Source organism: Bidens hawaiensis, unplaced genomic scaffold, assembly GCF_021521415.1.
Source record: "Bidens hawaiensis isolate Kalapana, Puna unplaced genomic scaffold, B.hawaiensis_p1.1 tig00002553_1, whole genome shotgun sequence".
In the NCBI taxonomy this organism is placed as follows: Eukaryota; Viridiplantae; Streptophyta; class Magnoliopsida; order Asterales; family Asteraceae; genus Bidens; species Bidens hawaiensis.
The window spans coordinates 2,859,622-2,884,504 of NW_027491139.1; the positions used below are offsets into that span (position 1 = coordinate 2,859,622).

Genomic DNA, 24,883 nt, shown 5'->3' on the forward strand with positions numbered 1-24,883 from the left:
TAATAACACACATTGGTGAGGATCATAGCATATCATAACAACATGTTTTGATGTTTATTTTTCTTTTACCGAAAATAGTTATAAACATATTAGACCTTTCATACTGGAATCTATATTTACATATTCATATAATATAATTATAAAAAACATTTTTATCCATAAAATTTGTTTATCTTACAAAAATCTTTTGTATCTAATTCCTCATTGTTGTACATATTCGACTAAATAATACTTTTTTATCCTTTGTTATATTTTTCTTTTTCACACTCGTAATAAATACATGAAATAAATATTTAAACTGTTTTTTTTCTACTAAATGTTATGTTTGTCGTATCGACTACAAATGATCTTGTTATTGTTGGATGATCATACCCACTGAAATGAAAAATCTATCCGTTTCTCTCTTTTCACACTAATCATAATTGGTTAGAATGTTAGACATAGCTTTTAGTTTGTTACACAACACCTATTAACAAGAGTTTTCCTTTTTTGTGTTGCTCGTATTGTACTAAGGTGAATACGGGCATTTTCTGTAACTTGTTAAATGTCATGACCTACCAAACTCATCTAGGTTTTTACGAAAGTCTTAATTGAGACAACCCGCTATAAACACAAACGCATATTAAATACCAAAAAAAAACTCATTAATTAAAGTGACTACCACCATCCAGCCAAAACTAAGAACTGTTGAGGCTTTTAGGCTAAATGACCTTTTTAGTTAAACGCTATTCTATTTCTATAGTCTATACACCGGAAATAAAAAAGAAAAATTATGAAAAGCCACTATAAGTTGTCACGTGTCTTAACAGGCAGTGAGTAATTTGTTAAAAGGAAATATGACTCTAATTACACATGAACAAACGCCTGTTGGAAAAATTCTTGACGACTCGTTAAAAATTCTGAAAGCACCGTTGGAAATCTGGACAAACCGTCTTCACTCATCATATGAACAACCGGTCCAACACGCAACACAACTTGTAAATAAAAAAAAAAGTTAGTCAATAACTAAAAAAGCAAAATGGAATAAAAAATATCGTGAGACGGAGACGTGGTTGACTGAAGAAAACAACTTCTTTCTTTCTTATTATATTTTAGTTTTACAGAGAGGACAGGACCGGACGCTTTTGTTCAATTCAACAATCAGTCGATCCATCCATCTGTTTCTTGAAATTGGTTTGATTTGATATTTGATTAATGGATTTGGATAACATCGAGTGCGTTTCTTCTTCCGATGGAATGGAAATGGAAATGGAAATGGAAGATGAACAAGAGATCCACTTGTCTTCTTCTTCTTCTTCTTCTTCAAAATCAAAACCACATAATAATAGTAATAATAATATTGGTGTTCCTCCGGCGGCTACAAGTGTTCATGATTTGCTCGAATGCCCTGTTTGTACCAATTCCATGTACCCTCCTATTCACCAGGTTTTATTCTTTTTTATCTTTCTTTCTTATTCTTTTATTTCAATCTTGATATTCAATTTGTTTGTATTTTGTTTTCATTTTGTAAACCAACTGTTTCTTTATGTCTGTTTATGTTCGTTAATGAATGTCTGCTTATGTTTATTAATTAAAGATTTTTAATACTTTTTAATGATTATCATACATGAAGAGGTAGGTCCCAGCAGAGCCCAGTTGGACCCGCAAGACTCACCTTGAACAGGGACGTCTGCGCAATGACCAACTGCTCCAGCAGGACCCACCATGCTCAAAGAACCTTACGCGCAGTACGCCAGCTGTACCCGCAGGGAAAGCCTCCCAATGGTGAAGTACCCCACCTGTTCCCGCAGCTGCGGATACAAGCCATCAGGGAAGACTACCCGCACTAACAGCAAGGCTACACGCACAAGGCATTAGCTACTTCAGTAGTCACATGAAGGAATGAGCAAGGCGGGAATACTCCCGCCCAAGTGAGCCAGTCCGTATGCTTCTGGAAGGTCTTTCGTACTATACCTACCAAGGTATGGGCGGAACAGACAAATTGACCAGAGCAGCCCATGAACCAATCACAGGGTGACAGCTCACCGACAACAATACGAGGAGGAGCACCCTCTAGTACTGTTTGTCACTATTAGCCGCTGCCTACTCACCAACCCTTACGAGGGGACGTGCGCAGCCTACAGTTGGTGGAACAGTGCGTAGCCGGCAGTAAAGGAACAGTATACAGTCGACCTTTACTGTTGGCCGTAGCCTACCCACCAACCAGCATGGCCTGTGCGTAGTCCACTGTTGGTGGAACAGGAATACTATTCAGCCGGCAGTACCTTCTAGGAAACCTACCTTCGGCTATAAATACTCCAACACCTTGGAATGGTAAGATCATCTGATATCTCAACCTTATCTAGCAATCTCTTAATATACACTTATATTCAGAGCAATCTAGTCTGATTCTCACGCCGGAGGGTGGTCACAAGGAGGAACCCCCCCCCCCTTCTCAGTGACGAGCTTACGGTGTCTGTTTTGCAGGTCTCCAGAAGAACAACCTTCTCTGCTGGACCTCATCCCCGTGGGAAACATTACTTAACCCCCAGATTATCTATAATCTGTCCAGGGTTCACTTAGTGTTTCTTCATTGGCGCCATCCGTGCATAAAAGCTAGAACTAATTTAGTTTTTTCAAATTTTTTGAAGAAATGGTTAACGTTACTCCGGTCCCAAGGCTAGTAACCGACCAAGAAACCCCGGTAACCACAACCCCAGCAACTGGGGGGAACACCGGCGGTTATACAAATCTTACGAACACTACCCCGACTACCCAAGCTGGGGCAAGTGCAGTAAATATTCCACTGGGGTTCACTGATGCCCAGTTGGAAAAACGAACGAGGGTCCCTCGCCAAACACTAGATCAAGTGAAGGCGTGGGCCGAAGCACGTCAAAGAGAGTTCCAAGCTGAATTGGATGAACGCTTGCGTTCAGTTCAACAGGCTGACGAATTCGGCAGTACTCGCCAACACCTCAATATGAACAGTGAGTGCGAGTACTCAGACGACGAGAGGGAAGAATCCGATACCGACGCAAACCCTCGCCATAAGGCGAAAGGGAAGCGTAAGGAAACGGACTTCCAACCAAAAAGGAATTTTGGGGAAGCTTTTAAACCAACAAATGCGGAGAGAAACCCGCGTGACTTCTCCAAAACCTTTAGACCAACTGCTACAAATGCAGGAAAGTCAAAATTCGCAAGGGACATTGCGGAAGCAATCGCCCCGAGAAGTGCCAAACAAATGTCCAACATTGGCACTTATGATGGTCTATCCGACCCAGACGACCATTTGAACAGGTTCATTGCGGGGGCTACCGTCAGTAACTGGACGGAACCCACGTGGTGTTACATGTTCCAGATGACTCTGGTCGGAGCGGCCAGGGCATGGTTCGATCGTTTACCGGTCCACCATATATATGACTGGGCGGACTTTCAGAACAAGTTCAGCCAGCACTTCAGCCAACAGAGGAAATACACTAAAGAACAGTGGACGATCCTCAACTGCGTTAGAGAGGAGGATGAATCTTTACTAGACTTCATCACCCGCTTCAACTCCAAAAAGCTAAGTCTCGGCAACATAAGTGAAGATCTGGTTCGCGCCGCTTTCATCCAAGGCGCCGAATACCCAGAGCTTATCCGCACATTGACGGGTAAGGATGGCATGCCATCAACATGGGATGCCATCATGACGGCGGCAAAGCGCTTTGCCGAGACGGAAAAGCAACTGGGAAGGGATCTTCCCCAGAGTACACACCTCTACACGCAGAGGACAAGAGAGAACAATGTTCGGATCGCCCGGCAGAACAAAAAGAGGAAGCTAGGTATCTGGCAGTCAAGGGTAAACTTTGACACCTCATCCAGCTCTCACCCTCTTGTTGGTGGAAGAAATCACACACACCCTTCAAGCCAAAAGCACCGGTGGACGCCACTCACCAAAAGCGTCACGGAGATATTTGCCACTGAAAAGCTACCGTGGCCAAAAGCTCCAATGATCCGGCAGCGACCTAATGCGGATCAGAGCAAATCCTGTGACTTCCACGGGACAAAAGGTCATGGTACGGAAGAGTGTACATCCTTGAAGGATATTGTTGAAGCATTCGTCAAGGATGGAAGACTGGCACACCTGGTGGCATCAATCAAGAAGGGAGGACGGAACGACAACCGGTACCGAGGCAACGGACGAAAGCCCGTTGACATCAGCATCAACATGGTTCATGGTAATATCAGAGGAAGAAAAAGGCGAACGATAGAACCATGTGCGTGGAAGGAAGCTGAGGTGCGCTTCCCGCGAGTGCCAGGGGGACCCAGCAAAGAAGGCCCTATCATCATCAAAAGCCAGCTGGGGCACTACATCACCTCCCGCACTCTTGCTGACAACGGCGCCTCGTCAACGGTGATGTACAGGCAGTTCTTCGACAAGCTAGATGACGAAGACAAGGAACGCCTGGAAACGATCTGCGCCTCGATGGAAGGGTTTGATGGCAGCACAAACACCCCCCTGGGTATCCTATCTTTCCCCGTCACTCTTACAGATGGGAAACACTCCCGCACAGAAGACGTGGACTTTGTCGTGATGAGGAAGCCACACCACACATACGACATCCTCTTCGGGAGAGACGGGATGGCAAGATTCAACGCCGTGGTATCCTCAGTCCACGGCATGATGGGATGGCCAACAGCTGAGGGTGTAGCGATGATCACCGGCATTCCCCAGGTATGCATCGCATCTGTCTCATCTAAACCCAAACCAAAGATGGCTAAACCAACCATCACCGAACCAGAAAGATGGGCCTTCAACGGCAAGTACCCGGACCAGGCCGTCACCATTGGCCCAACAATTGTTGATCCCACACGCACCTTACTCAAGCGCTTATTACAAAAAAGCGCTGACATCTTCGCGTGGACACCAGCTGACATGACTGGTGTGCCCCGAAGTAAGGCAGAGCATAAGCTCAAATGCGATCCGGCTGTTACGCCGATCGTACAAAAGCGCAGAGTAATGGGGCCAGAACAAACTAACGCGTGTAGAACCCAAGTCAAGGAACTCCTTGACGCATGCATCATACGCGTTAGTAGATATCAAACTTGGGTTGCAAATCCCGTTATGGTACCGAAGAATAACAAACAATGGCGCATGTGCATAGATTTCAAGGACTTGAACAAAGCATGCCCCAAAGATTGTTATCCGTTACCCGAAATTGATCTTAAGGTGGACTCGCTGGCACCGTTCCGCCTTAAATGCTTCCTGGATGCGTATAAGGGGTACCATCAAATACACATGGCCGTTGATGATCAGGACAAAACCGCTTTTCGGACGCCCGATGGCACATTTTGTTACCAAATGATGCCATTCGGACTTAAGAATGCCGGGTCCACATACCAACGCCTGATGGACAACCAGTCTCATGCCCAAATTGGGAGGAACTTGGAAGTCTACATGGATGACTTGGTCATCAAAAGCCCTGACCCAGAAGTGATGTTGAAAGACATCGAAGAGACTTTCAACACGCTCAGGAAGATAAACATGAAGCTCAACCCGAGCAAATGTGCCTTTGGAATGGAAGAAGGGAAGTTCTTAGGGGTCATCGTCACTAAAGATGGCTTCAGAGCGAACCCTGAAAAGGTCGAAGCCATTATCAAAATGGAATCACCTACTACCATCAAACAGGCTCAGACACTGAATGGACGACTGGTGGCACTTAATCGCTTTTTGGCAAATCACGCAGATAAGTCGTTTCCCTTCGTGTCAACGTTGAGAAACTGTTTAAAGAAAACGCACTTCCGCTGGACACCAGAAGCGGAAGCAGCTTTTCAGGAGATTCGGTCACGCTTGATCGAACTCCCAACACTCACAGCACCAAAAGCGGGAGAGGAATTAATCCTATACCTTTCCGCAACAGATAGAGCAACCGGGGCAGTCCTGCTAGTAAAGCGAAAAGGCATCCAGATGCCAATCTATTATGTCAACCGTGTCCTAACAGACGTAGAAACCCGGTACTCTACCCTCGAAAAATTAGTCTTAGCACTTATACACGCTTCACGCAGGTTAAGACGATATTTCCAGGGCCACCCAATAACCATTCTCTCTAACTTCAAACTTGCAAACGTTCTAGGCAAACCCGAGTTATCGGGACGCCTAGCCAAATGGGCAATTGAGTTGGGAGAATACGCGATAAAGTATAAACCAAGACCAGCCATAAAAGGCCAGGTTCTGGCCGACTTTATTGCAGAAGTGCCTGCATCGCGGGAAAAAGAGTGCCAGGAAGAGGTTCAACCCTCTCCAGCACAAGACATCAATGATGTCTGGCGACTCTACACTGATGGAGCAGCCAGTAACGAGGGTTCAGGCGCAGGGCTGAAACTAACCAACCCAGCAGGCCAAGAATACACTTACGCTATTCGACTGGATTTTCCAAGTACGAATAACGAAGCCGAATATGAGGCATTCTGGCTGGGCTGAGAATTGCGCGTAAGATGGGGGTGAAAAACTTGGAAGCCCACGTGGATTCCATGTTGGTAGCCAATCAAATCAACGGGACGTACACGGCCGTGAACGACACAATGGCCCTATACCTCGCACAAGCAAAATCCCTTATGCGCGATTTCAATGACTGCAAAGTCATACACGTCAAGCGAAGTGAAAACAAATCTGCGGATGCGTTAAGCAAGCTTGCATCATTAGCCTTCACCCACTTAGGAAAGGATATCCGCATTGAACTCCTCGAGACACCTTCGGTCCCGCACAAGGAAATTTGTGTCATCCAAACCGGCACGGAAACGTGGATGACACCAATAATAAAATACCTTGCGGCAGGTACACTCCCAGAATCCAAAACACAGGCAAGAAAACTACGCTGTAAAGCACTGAATTATCAACTCATCGATGACATCCTTTACAGACGTAACTTTCTTGGCCCACTCTTAAGATGCGTGGACAACCAAGATGCTGACTACCTCCTAAGGGAAGTACACGAAGGCATCTGTGGAGTACACGCAGGTCCCCGCGCTGTTGTAGCTAAGCTAAACAACATGGGATACTTTTGGCCGGGGATGCATACGGATGCACTGGCATACATCAGAAAATGCAGGTCTTGCCAGCTTTACGCACCCAACACGCACCGCCCGAAGAATGAACTTGTTCCAGTCACTTCTTCATGGCCATTTCAGAAGTGGGCCATCGATGTGACAGGCCCATTTCCTACAGCAGCAGGAAATGTTCAGTTCCTTGTGGTAGCCATCAACTACTTCACCAAGTGGATAGAAGCAAAACCTTTAGCCCAAACAACCGCAAAACATATCAAAAAATTTATTTGGGAATTTATTATTTGTCGTTTTGGACTTCCACAGAATTTGGTGAGCGATAACGGCACCAACTTTGCTGACAAGAAGCTACAACAGTGGCTGAAAGAACTTCAAATCACCCACACCTTTACCTCAGTGGCACACCCGCAAGGTAATGGTGAGGTGGAAAGAGCAAACAAGAGCATCGTCGAAGGCATCAAGAAAAGACTCTTGGAACACAGATCCGGCTGGGTGGACGAGCGGCAAACAGAACGCTGAAGAAGGCCAGTACGGGAGAAACCCCGTTCAGCCTCACTTATGGCACGGAAGCCATGGTCCCGGTCGAAATTGGTTTACCCTCACCAAGGATCTTGATTCAGCCAGAAGACAATGATGGGAAAGACGGTTGGATCTTATGCTGACCGAGGAACGCAGAGACTTAGCAGCAGTGCGTGAAGAGAACTACAAGCGACAAATGCAAAAGTACTACAACACGCGGGTAAAACTCTGCAACTTCAATGTAGGAGACTACATACTGCGTAACAACGAGGCTTCGAACCAAGAACGCCCAAGAAAGCTGGCCCCGGTCTGGGAAGGGCCATACATTATCAAAGAAGTCCTGGGAAAGGGCGCATACCGGCTCGAAAGGCTCGATGGCACTCCCATCCCAAGAACATGGAATGGAGCTCAATTACGCAAATGTTATATGTAGATCAATTCCAAACTTGTAAAGAAAAGGCCTAGAGCCACTTCTAATGGAAATGATTCTCCTTTCATAATGTGTTGATAACTTTACCTTTATACTTATGAACTTCCCACACTGGTGCCGGTATTCACCGCATAAATGGGGAAGAAGTAAGTCGTTACGTGTGGAAGGCGGCAAAACCCGCATAAACACAACGCTAAAAATAAGGAAAACCTACACGCAGGTCAGATGTAAGTAAAGTTTAGCCATCCTTGTAAGTGCAAGTGACGGTCTTACCCGCACAATCACGAACAAGGAAGCAAAACTTCAACCTATCATCTACCACGTTCAAAGGTTATCCTAAAAAAGGATGAGGAAAACCTACACGCAGGTCAGATATGGGTAAAGTTTAGCCATCCTACTAAGTGCAAGTGACGGTCCTACCCGCACAATCACGAAAGAGGAAGCAAAACTTCACACCTATTATCTACCACGTTCAAAGGTTAACTTATTCTAAAACACTTGGAAAATTGCTAATTTAAACTAAAGTATGCAAGTCATATAACGTTTATAAAGCAATGAATCCAATGAAAGAAGCGGTCTTAGCCGCACAAAGATTTATATTTCATAAATATTCGTTACAAGAATGGCCGGGTAACTACCCGCCTACAAGAAAGTAAATCTATACAAACTAAATCTATCCTAGCAGCGGGAAGGGATCTTCAGGATCAGGCTTCAGGGCCACTTCCACTTGGACCAGCGCCGTCAGTAGAGCGTGGCAGTTCAAGGAAAGCCTTAAGGATAGCTAGCCCATCATCAGCAGCAGCAACTTCATTCACCTTCTCCACCACCGGATGCGGGAAGGCAGCATACTGGTTCACTGCTTGGTCGTAAATAGCTTCAGTATCCACATTATACAAAGGGAAGTTGGAAGGCGGGACGCCTTTCTCAACGAACCCTAGACCAAGCAGAAAGCCGGTCCGTTCCCCATCCTCGTGAGAAGCGTTGAGGGCTGCGCTCATAGCATCATCGTAAGATGTCTCTGAGAAGACCCGATGCACAACCTACAAAAGAAAATATACAAGTGTCAACACCCTTTCTATTTACAAAGAAAAGCGTAAAGACATGAAAGCTTACCTGAGACAACGCTTCTCGAAGAAGCCATTCCTTGGCAACCAGAGCTTCTTGGATGGCAGCTTGAGCTTCGTTACGGGCGCGTTCGGCTTCACTCTTGTTAAGGTTGGCAAGCAACACTTCTTTAGCCGCAGCCTCTTCGACGCCCTTTAGCTTCCGCTCAGTATGGTCAAGCACCCCCCTCTGGTCCAAGATCTCCTGGAGCTTTTTGGCGTCTTCCATCGCCAAGGCATCATGAGCCTGCTGGAGAGCCTCTAATTTGGCTTTAAGTTCTTCATTCTCCACGCGCAGAGGCTCAGCAACAGCTTCAGCCTTGGTGGCCCTCTCGGTTGCGTTCCTCGCAGTTTCCTTAGCCAGCCGAAGCTGTTCATTAACAGCTTGGGCAGCCTTGGAACGGGCCTCGAGTCGAGCCTGAACTTCAACCTCGAGGGCCTTGAAGGCCTTCTCCTTCTCCGCAGCCACTGCGGCAAGTTTTTGGTTCTCCTCCCGGACAGCCCGCGCCTGAGCTACTTCCTTGAGGCGAGCTGCTTTTAACTTGTCGTTTTCACGACAAAGCAGCTCGATGCGCGGCTGCATCCGGGCCAGGAGAACCCGAAGCTCATTGGTTAGCCTACCCTCCTGGTAGCTAGCCATGGCTTCCCCCAACGCACCACTGGGAGCAGCGTGACGAGCCCATTCCACGCACTCCACAGGGGTGCGAAGAGTTGTTCCTCGGCGAATGTTCCATCGTGGAACATACACTTCATTGGAATCCGACACTGCAAAAAACACAAAGCAGTTAGGAAAAGATGATAAAATATATATATATAAAATGGGCCAGAAGAACCCTACGCACCTGTAGGGTCAATAACAGGCCGATAGCTGCCGAACCCATCACCTGAACCCAAAGGAAATCCATCCAAGAGGTCAGGCAGATGGGAAGGTGGCAAAGATTGGCGGGAAGCCCCATGCGTACCTGATGGACCGGCCGTCGTTGCCGATGGCGGGGTCATGGTAGTAGCCGCCGTGGTCGCCGCCGCGGTCGCTGCCGCGGAATCCGCAGCAATAGTAACCGCCGGCTCGGTGAAGGATGCTGTAAAAATCGCACTCACAGCCGGCGGTGACGTCATCTCGGCTGGAACAGTCGGCTCAAAGGAGTGAGCAACTGAACCAGCGGAAGCAGGCGCAGGCGCCTGGGTCGACGCCTCAGGTAGGCTGACCAAGCCTACCGTCATTGGCGGAGAGGTACTACTCGGCGCTTCACCCTGGAATGCGTCAACATCCACGCCTGCGTAAAGAAGAAAAGTGTTAAAAGATTAAGCTATGAAGATAAAAGCTAAAGGAAAGTTGTACTTACGGGTTTTCTTGAGCCTAAAGGTACGGAGAGGTGGGGACGGACCCGATGGAGCCGGCCTCTTTGCGCCGGTCACCGTCTTCTTTGGCTCTCCGGAGGTGACAGTCGCAACCTCCGGAGCGGTGGTCTTATCACCACCGGGATTCCCCGCCACCTCTTCGCTCTCGGTCTCCGAATCAGACCGAGGCGCTGGATCGGCAGTGGAGGCCTTCTCTTTCCCCTTCCCGCCGGCAGCCTTCTTCTTCCACACCAACGGAGGACCATCTGCGGATTCCTCATCAGAACATACGATTAAAGGAATTCCAGCAGAGGTTTCAACATTGAGGGGTCGAGGGTCGAATAACGCCTTACCTGGCCGACGGGCACTAAGGATCTCATGGCCTAGCGGATAGACCTCCACGAACCGATCCGCCGTTTGTTCTAGGATGGGCAGCTCGTTCTCGTCTAGAGCGCGAGTACCCATCCGGGCGGGACCGTCAGCCTCCCGCGGATTAAGGAGCGACTGCAGGTCGTTCCCCTCTGAAATAAACAGGAAAAAAGTTAGAAGCAATTCAGAATCAACAATAAGAGACGAAGCATACCGTAAGGAACAGAGTTCGAACCGTATTCGAGGACGATTGGGATCTTTTGCGCATCGGCAGCCTTCCATACCCGGCTCATCCCCAGCATCACCATCCCGGACTCCGCAAACCGGTAAACCGGAGATTGGACCCGAGATATCTTCGCAAACCATTCCGCCTCCTGGTAGCTGGAGGCGTGAAGGCTGGGAAGTGCTTGCCCGTTCTTGAATTTCATGGCAATGGGGATGGCGCGAGCGGATATGAAGAAAAACTCCCTCTTCCACGCGCGAAGACTGCGCTCGGTCGCGCAGATCTTTAAACCCTTAATCCGGGTTGTCAACGTGTACCACCCCTGGATGCACCTCCAAGTGTAGAAGGTCATCAGGCGGTCAACATAGGGCTCAACGCCCAGTATCCGGCACACCCACTCAAAGTGGCGAATCTTGGCGATCGCCATGGGGTGCAACTCGGTCAAATGAACACCGTGCCTCTCAAGGACACGGTAAACAAACTTTGTCAATGGGAACCTAAGATTCCCATAGACAAAGAATGCAGCATAAACCCCGATCTTGCCTCTGGGGGCATCGTATACTGTCTGGTGGGGTTCAGGAAACTCAGGCTCGAGAGACTCGAGCATGAACTTCCTGACGACGTACCGATATAGATCGCCAGGCAGAGCACACTGGCACTCACCAGCAGTACTCTTGTCATCAGCTGTAGAATCGATATCACGAGACATCTTGTAAAAGAAGAAGAAAACGATTTCGGGAGAATGCTTGCCTGAAAAGGATGAGTATTCGCCGGAAATCGCTTAAAAGATGAAGAGAAGAGTGAAAGTGTGGATTACAAAGAACCCTCTCCCCCTTTATATACTAATCGCAATTAATGCGATGCATTTAATACGGAAGAGAGAAAAAACGAAGGTGCAATGAAACTATGACACGTGGCAAAAAGCAAGCTGGCAACAGCTGTTGACAGGACGCATACCATTAATTTAGCGGCCACGCGCCCGAAAAATCGCGCCCACGCGCCTGAAAAAGCGTCTGGAATGACCATGTACTGTCACGTCACCATAACTTCCTGCACGTCCTGACACAGTCAGAAGAAACCGTCGCACGACGTTTCAGATGTTTGGACTGTTCCTATCTTTCCACCAACTCTTCGAATTTCGAAATTCAAAATTCAAAAAGATTCAAAAGTAAGCGGGAAAATACCCCTTACCTTGGCAACCAAGTAACCATAAGACGGGTGCGGGTACAGTATCAAGGCAAAACCCTTCACATACTTAGCACCCGCAGGGAATTGACGCCAGGAATACCTTGGAAATAAAGTAACCGTAAGACAAGTGCGGGTACAGTGTCAAGGCAAAACCCTTCACATACTTAGCACTCTGCAGGGAATTCAAACCAAGAAGGATCTTCTGGGCCATGCTTGCGGAAACTGGAATAACATCCCCGCATGACGGGAACGTCGAGAACTATATCGTTTGAAACTCCAAGATGGAATTGGTGGTTTTAGCATAATTGATCACTATGTTGAAAACTACCAAGACCCCATGGAGAATCCACACAAATGGGACTCAACGCTCCTGACGTGCGAGGAGGTTACAAACCTACCCGCTTCATACCCAAAGATCAAGCAGAAAAGTCGGGAATTTCTGCGTGACATCAGGAAAACCGCGGGAAGAATCACCACGGAAAACCTAAAAACTAAACCCTTTTCAAAACCCCTAGCTAAGTCCAAAAGTTCACCTCACTTATTAATAATTCATGAGAAGAACATTGGACTGGGGGGACTTGAAGAGGTAGGTCCAAGCAGAGCCCAGTTGGACCCGCAAGACTCACCTTGAACAGGGACGTCTGCGCAATGACCAACTGCTCCAGCAGGACCCACCATGCTCAAAGAACCTTACGCGCAGTACGCTAGCTGTACCCGCAGGGAAAGCCTCCCAATGGTGAAGTACCCCGCCTGTTCCCGCAGCTGCGGATACAAGCCATCAGGGAAGACTACCCGCACTAACAGCAAGGCTACACGCACAAGGCATTAGCTACTTCAGTAGTCACATGAAGGAATGAGCAAGGCGGGAATACTCCCGCCCAAGTGAGCCAGTCCGTATGCTTCTGGAAGGTCTTTCGTACTATACCTACCAAGGTATGGGCGGAACAGACAAATTGACCAGAGCAGCCCATGAACCAATCACAGGGTGACAGCTCACCGACAACAATACGAGGAGGAGCACCCTCTAGTACTGTTTGTCACTATTAGCCGCTGCCTACTCACCAACCCTTACGAGGGGACGTGCGCAGCCTACAGTTGGTGGAACAGTGCGTAGCCGGCAGTAAAGGAACAGTATACAGTCGACCTTTACTGTTGGCCGTAGCCTACCCACCAACCAGCATGGCCTGTGCGTAGTCCACTGTTGGTGGAACAGGAATACTATTCAGCCGGCAGTACCTTCTAGGAAACCTACCTTCGGCTATAAATACTCCAACACCTTGGAATGGTAAGATCATCTGATATCTCAACCTTATCTAGCAATCTCTTAATATACACTTATATTCAGAGCAATCTAGTCTGATTCTCACGCCGGAGGGTGGTCACAAGGAGGAACCCCCCCCCCCCCCTTCTCAGTGACGAGCTTACGGTGTCTGTTTTGCAGGTCTCCAGAAGAACAACCTTCTCTGCTGGACCTCATCCCCGTGGGAAACATTACTTAACCCCCAGATTATCTATAATCTGTCCAGGGTTCACTTAGTGTTTCTTCAATACAGATTTAAGAAAAGTTATGAACTATAAAACAAATACATATACGAGTATTGTGTGATTAATTTGTATGTAAAATTATCATATGAATATGAATGTTGAAAAAAAAACACCAACACAAACTTGGTAGCCGGACCAAACCGTTTACAATGATTCTCAGTTAGCCAAATCAAATAAAACGTTCTTTGTGTTTATTTGTGTTCGTGAACCGTTCACGAACAACTTCATTTCCTTAGTGAACAAACGCAGACAAGAAGTTTCCTTCGGTTAGTTGTTCTTGAATCTTCCGCTTGACCGGTAATAGCTTAACAGACGAACATGAACAAGGCCTTGTTCGTTTCGGTTCGTTTGCAGCTCTAAGGATCTTCATCATGATTAAATGATGATTTTATTGTTCATCACAGAAGGAGTCAAATGTATTTGTTTTCTTGAATGGCACGGTTGTTTTGAGTGAGCATAGATTTAAGATTTAACAATCAGAATCAGCTGTAAAAATCTAAGTTGTAGGTGATAATGTATGATTGTGCCTTTGCTGTTTTCGAAGTTGTAATAGCAAATTCATTTTGATACATTTTTTTATATATTTTGAATTTGCAGTGTCACAATGGACACGCATTATGCTCCACCTGCAAAACAAGAGTGCAAAACCGATGCCCTACATGCAGACAAGAACTAGGGGACATTAGGTGTTTGGCTTTGGAAAAAGTTGCAGAATCACTTGAACTAGCCTGCAGATATTCGTCATCAGGATGCCCCGAGATTTTCCCATATTACAGCAAACTGAAGCATGAGTCTTTGTGCAATTTCAGACCGTATAATTGTCCGTATGCTGGCTCAGAGTGCTTGGTTACAGGAGACATACCTTTTGTTGTCACCCATCTTAAAGAGGACCATAAAGTAGATATGCACACTGGCTATACGTTTAATCATCGTTATGTCAAGTCTAACCCCCGTGAAGTCGAAAACGCCACCTGGATGCTTACGGTAAACTTAATTCTTGTTACAAATGTGTCTATTTTCTAGTCTTGGAAGAATTATAATTTCTTATTGTTATATGTCTCATTGACGTTTTGTGTGTTAGCATCACATGCACATAGACTAACCTTTGGTATGGATGGATGGATAGTACTCATTTTTATGAGGGATGTGTTTTCTGCAACTCTTTAGGGTATCGGGTAGCTTGTAAAAGTAGATTCCATTTTTTTTAGTTTTGTCACGACTATGTGTTTTGCATGAGTTTTTGTTTAATATTTCAATAATATCAGTTATTTAGCCAATATAATTGTGTGCATTCAATAGTCGTTTTAGTAACATAGTTGCTACCACTCCAGAAGTTATTTCCTCCATCCTGTGTAAATTGCAATATTTAAACGAGGACACAGTATGACTATTTGACAAATATGTCAGATACAGTCAGATGATTTTGTTGATACATATCATATTCATTGTTTTATTGCTTTGACAGACAATGCACATATAAGTTTTTATCCCAGAATGGAGATCTGGTAACTTTAGTGAGAAAATGCATAATAAAAAACTGCTGCAGACATTGTCTGATAGAATTAGTATTTTATGGTATACTTAAAAAATGACTAGAGTTTTTTCTTAGACATGCATTTTTATACACCAAGATTTCTCCCGTGCTTCCTACTCGAATGATGCATGGTGAATAGAAAGATTAGTTTTTGTGAATGTGTATCATGTTTCATTTTCCAGATACAAAAATTCTTTTCATGAATACTTGTAATCCCAGATTTCATTTGGTACCGCGTAACTCGATTCTTGCATACTTGAGATCCCAGATTTTGTTTCTTGTAATACTTGAGATCCTAGATATATATCTTCTTGAATAATTGAGATCCCAGAATTCTTTTTTGTGAATACCCATCCCATGTTTCTTTTGGTGAATCGTTGATGTCTAAATATACAGAAATAATTTGGTGGCTTTGGCAGGTATTCCACTGTTTTGGGCAGTACTTCTGCCTTCACTTTGAGGCATTTCAGCTGGGAATGGCACCAGTTTACATGGCTTTTCTTCGGTTCATGGGCGACGAAGCAGATGCACGCAACTACAGTTACAGCCTCGAGGTTGGAGCCAATGGGAGGAAACTTACATGGGAAGGAACGCCAAGAAGCATCAGAGATAGCCATAGGAAAGTAAGGGACAGTCATGATGGACTCATCATAAAAAGAAACATGGCTCTTTTCTTCTCGGGCGGAGACAGAAAGGAACTCAAACTAAGAGTTACAGGCAAGATATGGAAGGAACAACAGAACCCTCAAGGCATTCCAAATCTTTGTAGTTGACGAGATTCTTAGTCTTGTGTTTATATGAATGTGAATTTGAATGTTGATTTTGATGAGTGATTGATTCTTTTGTTGTAATGCTTCTCGACTTGCTACTGTTATACTCGGTTTGTTCACTGTGGTGTAGTTGAAGGTTTGGGCTGCCAATGGCTATAGCTATCAATATTCTTCATTTTGTTCATGTATGCTTGATAGTTAACGTAGCATGTAATGTGGAGAAGGTCTATTATATGACTGATACCAGTAATTTACTTCAATCAAAACAATGTTTCCTACGTGTCATATAAAATTATCCATCAAGCCAAATATAGTGAGTAACCGCTAACATACACATATAGATGTATGCTACATGTACATAATCTGCAATAAAGATGTATGAACATACACATGTACCATCCACTTAAACAATATATACTCTTATGTAACACCATATTTTAGGTCCAGTTTTTTAAACATGGAGAACTTGATATTGTTGAAATAAGGGAAAATGTTATAGAATAGTAAGTTTCCAGTGTCTTTGCTCCACTACCACCTTGGCTTTCTTATCAGACGATGTTTATCGTCTCGCGCTTAGTCTGCTCTAAGTAAATACAATCATAGTTAAATATCACCCAAAAAAACAAACAAACAAACAATAATATAGTAATTCAAGAAAGAATTATAAAAAATTAAAATATTTATGGACAAGTAAACTTGCCATCCTTCATACAGTAATTATTGGTACAATGACTCACCGTCATATATCCTTGATTCCCATTAGTGAAAAACTAAAGTAATAGTAAAGTTTTTTTATTGTTTTAGAAATTGGGATTTCTCATTAAATTTCAACATTTAAGCCCAATTATCGAATTTATTCTAAGTCTGTTTTTCTATAAAAAAAAAGTTTTGCATAACCCTAACCCTAACTCAATAAGTTTAAAATTCTAATTGGTAAAAAAACAAAAAACAAAAACTTTATAATTTTATAGCCTTCGCTCCTTTTTTTAATGAATCTCATGGACAAGTCTGCAAATCCCTCCCCCCCCCCCCCCCGCGCGCCCCACACACACACACCAAAAAAATTTGTTCGGGCAGGAAGGCATAGTTGGTCACAGAAGTGGGGCTGAGCTTGCTTTAAATATTTTCTTTTTTGTTTGATACATGACCAGTTAACCTAACTTGTTTACACACATTAAAACCAAAAATTTAAATATATTTTTATAACATAAAAAAATAATAAATAGTATATTAAAGTTGTTAAAAACACAAATTATTAAACTTATACATGTTCATATGTGTAATTGAGTATATGATCTTTCAAATCCGATTGTAGGTTAGTTTAGGGTAGGGTTTCGTGTAATGAGCATCACAACAAGTGATTTTTAACCACGTAAGGCTATAAGTACTGGGTATACCCTATACTTGTTATTTGTGAACCCCATGGGTAATTACTAACGATGCCCGACGACCATGGATCCAAGTTTGTGGCACAATCTTATAGTTTAGATGCGGGACAAAGATTACGAAATATAGTCCACCGTAAGGCTATGGTGAATCACCTTATGCTCTTAACTCTTTTAAACATAATTCCGAATAATACAATACTTCGAAATTTTAACTAAACTTTCCACATAAGTTAAGGTTATGTTGGAGTACGCTCTAACGATCAATTTTAAATCCAATATTTTTTAATATAATTAAAATTGTTAAATATACGAAAAGTCGGAGATGTGATATCAAGCCTCATTAAATTCATAATAATTTATAGTGATGTGATAAACTTGTGGAAGTGATGCTTGCCAGATAATGACCCGACTCTTATCTAGTCCACAATCGGTTTACTCTGTCTTTCTTGATAGACAGGTAATTAAAGCGGAGCTTGAGATCGATTAGTACATTTTACCACTAGTAGTATTAGTAGTTTGGTACATGTCTTTATCCAACATGAAATTAATAATTGGCACGTTACCAAACATTATTGTACAACTTTCACCGCACAAAGTACTTCCATTTTTAGCTCTATCTATTCAATGTGATTATAATTTAATAAAGGATGGCCCCAACGACATAAGTTTTTTTCTTGTTTAACTGTGTTCGGACTCGAGTAAGTATTTTTCTAAAACGATATGTCGACTGTTCATACTGATTTTGATGTTCCAGACCTAACTCATTTAAGAATATCATCAATGAGGAAAGTCACCACTTTAGAACAACTCCATGAGTCACGCGTTTCGACCCCGATACTATAAAGATCTCAAACCTTAATCATCCGAAAGTCAATTGCAAATCAACTTAATTAATTCATTAGATAACACTTCTAGATAGTTTGTTCGAAAGTTTTCAATTTTTGGCCATAAGACAAATTTATTAAATAATATATTAATTAATTTAATAGTTTTTATAAAGAAATAAATAATAGTGACATATAATATTTTCAAACTAATTTATTCTTGTTTTTATTATACGTGAACTAAAGTTGTTCATTTAGCTAGATTATGAGAAAAATATGATTTTTAAAAGTTTAATATGGTGTGAAACATTACATAATTCAAAGTTTACAATTAATTATATATATTTCCAAAAGTTAATAAAACCTTAAAAGAATGTGAAATATGAGAAGAAATTTTTTATAAACTAACAAAATCAAGTCCATTACAGAAATTTGTCGTTAAAAAAATATAAAGGTAAATTTTAAAAAGCTTGGAGACTTGGAGCAAAGAGCATCGATTAAGGTGGTGGTTGTTGTTGAATATAGACGGAAGGAACGAGTCATGTCCACCTAGAAAGATGTCATCAAGTGAAAAGCATCATCCCACTTGTGTTGCATAATGTTAAACTAAAAGAAATTGTATTTCATTTCTAACAGGAGATGTGATTCCAAGTTCCAAACTCTTATTAACACCATCCACATTTCACAAACTAGAAATAAGAAAAATAAAAAGAAAATAGAAAATCTTTAATAATGTACTCAAGATTCAACAAAGATTTTAAGGCTATGTTTCACAACACATCGATCATAATCCAATAAATGTTGTGTGGATATCTCAATATATAGGGTCATGATTTTCATACATCTTTTCTAAAAACTCACACACCCTATATACGATCGTAAAGGGGTTATACGATCGTATGGAATAAAAGTACAACAGAAATACACTGAGCGTGCAGGTGTACCAAGTTTGACTGTGAGTCATAAGATAGTATGACTCCTATACAATCGTATGGAAACAAAAACAAAAATTGATTGAGTTGAGCCGTGTATGTTAAAAACAAAACGTGATAATACATGGACATGAATGCTACATTATAAAAGTTTAAGCCTTTTAAAGCTATAATTTCTTTAAAAAGTTATACCCAAAGTTCCGAATAGTAAACGGTTAGTTAACACATGCATCTACAAAGTTATACCCTTTCTCAAAACTCACACGTCCCAAAAAAAGATCCTATAGTTGTTGGTTGTTTGAAAAACTCACAAACCCAAAGTTTAAGAAAGTTGCAGATTGTTAAATAAAAAAAACAACTCATACGATCGTATAGTGTCCATACTATCGTATGGAATGTTCCTGAACAGCAGACACTGGATGTGAGAGGCTGACAAAAGCTGCAGTCTTAGACGATCGTATAGATTCCAAGGATGTGTAGATAAGTCAAAGGTGTATAAATAACCGGAGCCTATATATATAAGGGAAGGTTCTAAGTAATTGATAGCTTTTTAAATTTATTTTTTCTTGTTATGAGAAACACGCAAAACAATATAATTAATCATTTAATTTTGTACTTTAAAGAGTTGTAAAATATAAGAAAATGCTTTGAATATTACCTACGCATAATTTATCGTAAATATTTAAAATTAAAAAGAAAAAAAATAGTCTTGATTATTATTTTGGAGATTATTATTTTAGATGAAAATGATAAATGGAAATGGGTTGAAAAGAAATTTGTCGTTCGGTCGATACCGGTTAAAAATAAATAGCATGGGTAAAAGGATGCAAACCAATTTATTTGTGGCTCAAACAATTGGGAGCCGTTAAAAGTTCAAGTTTTGGGATGGCGAGTAAAAAATGACTAGAATGCCCACCTCAGATGCACTAGCTAAAAATAATCTCATTATGGAGTCAACTATTCACTTATATGTCTTGTGCAAAATGGCGAATGAGTTATGGCTTAACACAAGTCATTGGTTCAGAATCCCAACTATTAGGAGGTACTTACAAAAGAGCAAAGCTTCCAAGAAATTGATCAATAATGCTCTCTTTCAATCACATGTTGGAGTATTTGAAAAGGATACATCATATGTAACAATAACAATTAAACAAAACAAAAGAAAAGTATTGTCAAGCTAGTTGAAGACATCAAAACACAAAGTTTCATGTGACCAAGAATCAGAACATTAACACAAAAATGTGGTATAACTTTGATTTTAGTTGTGCAATATTGTTATAAATTTGGCGTAATCTCATATATAATTTTGGGTCTATCTAGCTCTTTGCCAGCGGCTCGTTAATAATACCAAAGTTGTCATTGTAATTAAAATAAAGAACAAAATGGCAAATATCTTGAAAACGATAAAAAAAACTGGTGATGAGGGTAGTGATGCTAAGATGTGTGAGTAAAATGATGTTGCGGTTCGATGAAGACTATGATGAATTAATGATGTTGCGGTACGTGGGATGAAACGATGAAGACACTAGTTAATAGCAACTTATGAAGAACGCTAAACCGATATAAGGAATATGAGAAGGGCTTTTTGGCAATCTAAAACAAATTCCTTTGTTTTAGAGTTATGTAGGAATGATGGAAAGCTACTTTCCCATGATTGATGCAAAATATTCCAATTCAAAATTTATTCTAAGCCAACCAAACACTAATTATGTAGGAATTAATTCCAAATCCAATGTTAATACATAATTTGTTGTTTATCGGATAATAAATTGTTTAAAGACAAATCATGTCAAGTCATAAATAACCCTTTAATAAATCAAATTCTAAATAGTCCTTGTATATAACAAAATATGATACCAAATCAATTTTCTAACAATAATGTGAAACAATTGATTAAAATTGATTTGGAAAATAATAAAACTAAAATAAATCACCGACAATATCAATTCATAATGTTTCAATTTCATTGATCATTATCAACATCCCATACATTGCCAGTCTAGCACCAACACCACATTTTATCGTGTCACCTCCTTTTGGTTATTCATTTTTTTGACAAAAACAAATTAGCAAATAACTATAACCTCTATAACCCAATCAACTAAATCATAAATCACAAGACCTTACTCCGATAGACCCGCCACGAAAGCAACACCCGTCGATGGCAGCCACGAAGACCCATATATAAACTTCGCTACTGTAAACCGGCTAGCCTCTATAACCGATGTAATCACCCGATAACCAGGCCATTTAACCCGTCCTTTAACTCCCGCACCCGGCCCATTATTCATATACTCACCATAGTATAATGTATCTAGTGCAAACGACCCGTCCCATTCTAGCCACCCCTTCGGGTCAATGTGGTCACCCATGTACGACAATAAATACACCGTTCGTGAGTACATTTTCCAAGGCCGGCCTAGAAACGTCTGGAAACTCCCGTTTGAAGCTTTAAGATCGGGTTGCGCTAGCAGCTTGCAAGAGTGAATTGAGATACCCGTGTTTTGATTAGGGTCTTTTCGGTTTTGAGCCGTGATGGTAACCTTTTGACGGTCCATTGGCTTTCGGGCATAAATGTTACAATTCTGAATAACAACAGCCGCGTTACCAAAAATAAAATCAACTGTCCCGTATATGTCACAGTCACGATAGAACTGACGTTGGGAGTGAACGTACAATGAATCCTGATACCCAATAATGCTGCACCGATAAACCACTGAGCGGTCTGCACCAATTCTGAGTGCAACCGCTTGGTGTTTTTCGGGTCCAGCATAATTCTCAAATGTTATGTCACGTGCCATGAATCCAGCACCCGTGGCAGCTGCATAAAACATAGCACATGGAATGAGGTAATGTGAAAATGACTTATTGAAGACATGGGTTACGAGTGGTGATGTGTTTACCAAAAGAAGCGGTGTGGAATGTGGTCACATGGTCAGCCACACTAATTCCTCCTGTAATTACCGTTTTGCCCTTCCCGTCACCTATGAACATCAAATTTGTCTTCTTTCTACCCACCTTCAAATCACTCTCTTCGTATCTGCAATATTACAATCACATAAAGCTATTTTTATACCTTTTAATATTAATACTATAAATATTATTCCAAGTTGGATAGAAGTTTTATATTCATTTTGGTGACTTATGAAGAATTATTTAAATATATAACATTTGTCAACAATGTGGAAATTTAAAATAGATTACGACAGAAACTAAACAAATAACTTTCTAGATAAACAATAATTTGCATTGTGACTTCAAAGTGGAATTGATTGCTTAGGAAACCCATGATCATACTTTAACACCACCAAACTTATTTAAATAATATTAAATATTTATTATTTTGTTTCTAACAGTTTTATTCACGGTAGAGACCATGTTTTAACCTTAAATTATATTGAGAATCCACTGTAGTTAAAAAATTTTATTAAAAACATCTCTTTGACAGTTTAACGTATTTTCACGTTAATTGTCTTATATCGACATACAAAAGTTCTAAACAAGCCTATAAAACATCGTTTTACGAAAGTTGTTTACAAGTGTACAAAGTTTGACACAAACCTAAACGGACAAAACGTGTATTCATATACGTCATAATCATGTAATATCAAATCAATAAAAGAGCGATATGATATGATTAGTAACGTAATATTGTTTTAGCATGAGAATTGAGAATAATCATGTACCCAACACATAATTATTAAAATTATTATTTACGTAACTTTATTGTTTAAATATTTTAAAACACTTTTACTTGTTACTGTCATCCTATGTGGCCAAAAGGTTGTTAGCAAAAGTGACATCAACTGTCAGAAATAACATAAATTGTTTGTCTTTTTTACCTTCCAGCCTTCACGTAGATTATGAACCGCCGACTACTCTTCTCAGGTGCCTTCTTAATTGCCTCCTTGATCGTCTTGAACGTGCCGTTGCCATCTTTCGAAACCACGATGTCAGCTTGAATTGCGGCAGCCGGCATCTCCATCAAATTCCTCTCCTTCCTACTCATCCATTCTGGAAATTCCGGAGAAGATTCTCCGGAATTTTCCTTTAATAACTTTCGTCGGTTTTGTACCGTTATTCCATTGTAATCATCGCCAGCATTCTCCGACGAATATATCGCCAAAGTGTTACTCACCAACTCCGACAAGTCTTTCAATTTATCCTTCATTAAATTCTTCACCTGTAATAAAATAAACGTGTCAGTTGTCGTTAAAATAAATAAATATAAATAAATAAGAGACTGCTGGTACCTTTTAATAATATCATTAAAAGGTTACTATACTAGGCAGTCTTACTTAATATTATTTACCTCTCCTTCCTCCGCGTCCGTTAATCCATCCGTACACGTATCCTGATTCGTTAGCGAAGCGCTAAGCCAAGTCATCACGTCATCGGGAGTCCCCATGCGCGGCGCGTGGGCATCACCGTCAGGCGCGACCGTCATAAGCGACTGTTGTAACTGGTCCACGGAGTCTTCTAGAAGCTCGAGGCAATCGTTATACGCCGACCGGACACGCGTACTCATCGCCATGTTTTTAAAATCAGTAGACGCATACAACGCCCGGCCGACGTGGCCGAGCGTCATGTTCACGGAAATGTGAACTAGGTCTTTATCCGACGCGCTGAGTGAACCCGGGAAGTCTAGAAACGAGTTGACACATAGATTTTGGTAAAGCGTACGGCTGCATACCCGCGAAATGGCTTTTGTCGGTTTTGGACGGGTTATTGAACCCGATCCATTACCCAAAGATTTTGATAGAAGACCGATCGCTAGTCCCACGGTTACCGCGGACGCCACAATGAGCACAATCCCGACTATGAGGAGGATTTTTTGTAGCCGGGATTTTGACTTTGTGGCGGATAATTCAGGTTTGGGTTGTTCGCGTTCGGATTGTGACTTGGCTTCAAGCCTGCCATAGTTCATGATTCTTATGAACAATTGGTTATTAAAGAGAAAGTGAATAAATGAAATTGAGGATGAGATATGTGATAATGATGGGAGAGTTGAGGATGATAATAATGAGAGATGTTTAAATGTGGGAGGTATTATATATACATAATTATATTATACATACAAACATATAATATACGATGTCTATATATAAATATATATTTACTTTTATACGAAAATACATACTTAAGGGCTGTTGTGTGCTGACTGGTTACTTGGACCACTCAAGTTGTAAGTCATGTTTGTGTATGGTTTGCAAGGGAAGTGACTTGTGGTGGGGTGGTAATTAATTAATATAGGAAGAAAAAAACATGTGAAAAAGTCGTTATTGTGTGTAAACGTTAAAAAACATGTTAAATCCATCTATTGTGTTTGTCTCGAGTGTGGTCGTGAAGGCGTTAATAGGTGACGAGTATGAAGGTATAAAGTATATGATACTATGAAGAAAATCATAGTCGTAAATACTTGGATCCCGTTTGATTTACGTGTATATAATTAATAAACCGAGAAAATTAAAGATTTTGTATATTAATATAACACCTTTTAGAATTAAATGGGTTACCTTATATTATACACCCTAAGGAAGGAATAGTTATAGAATAATGCTTTAAGAAGTTAGGTTTTATATTGTTTTAACAAGTACGAGTTTATGTGTTTGATTCCCATTATTTGATTTATAAATCTGTAACCAAACATCTCCTAATCTTATAAAAAGATAATTAGCTTTTTCTGATCATACTATTATT

At 41.7% G+C, this 24,883-nt stretch overlaps 2 protein-coding genes across 2 annotated transcripts; one reads left to right on the forward strand and one right to left on the reverse strand.

Moving 5' to 3' along the window:
- The first annotated feature begins 1,194 nt into the window (after window positions 1–1,194).
- On the forward strand, window positions 1,195–16,194 carry LOC143620216 (E3 ubiquitin-protein ligase SINAT5-like). Its single transcript, XM_077091949.1, has 3 exons — window positions 1,195–1,425; window positions 14,333–14,719; window positions 15,689–16,194. Exons 1-3 carry the CDS (start codon window positions 1,195–1,197, stop codon window positions 16,040–16,042), a joined length of 972 nt encoding a protein of 323 aa, XP_076948064.1. The 3' UTR covers window positions 16,043–16,194.
- A 4,813-nt stretch (window positions 16,195–21,007) lies between these two features.
- On the reverse strand, window positions 21,008–24,262 carry LOC143620396 (putative pectinesterase/pectinesterase inhibitor 61). The gene is made up of 4 exons (XM_077092103.1): window positions 23,496–24,262; window positions 23,026–23,366; window positions 22,087–22,223; window positions 21,008–22,004 (listed from the first exon to the last, which is right to left on the reverse strand). Exons 1-4 carry the CDS (start codon window positions 24,108–24,110, stop codon window positions 21,307–21,309), a joined length of 1,791 nt encoding a protein of 596 aa, XP_076948218.1. The 5' UTR covers window positions 24,111–24,262; the 3' UTR covers window positions 21,008–21,306.
- Between the last annotated feature and the right edge of the window lie 621 nt (window positions 24,263–24,883).

Coding starts and splice junctions, on each gene's coding strand:
- LOC143620216 (XM_077091949.1), top strand. CDS start 1,195: ATGGATTTGGATAACATCGAGTGCGTTTCTTCTTCCGATGGAATGGAA. Junction 1,426..14,332: donor TGTACCCTCCTATTCACCAG/GTTTTATTCTTT, acceptor TTGAATTTGCAG/TGTCACAATGGACACGCATT. Junction 14,720..15,688: donor ACGCCACCTGGATGCTTACG/GTAAACTTAATT, acceptor TGGCTTTGGCAG/GTATTCCACTGTTTTGGGCA.
- LOC143620396 (XM_077092103.1), bottom strand. CDS start 24,110: ATGAACTATGGCAGGCTTGAAGCCAAGTCACAATCCGAACGCGAACAA. Junction 23,367..23,495: donor CGGACGCGGAGGAAGGAGAG/GTAAATAATATT, acceptor ATTTTATTACAG/GTGAAGAATTTAATGAAGGA. Junction 22,005..22,086: donor ATTCCACACCGCTTCTTTTG/GTAAACACATCA, acceptor TGTTTTATGCAG/CTGCCACGGGTGCTGGATTC.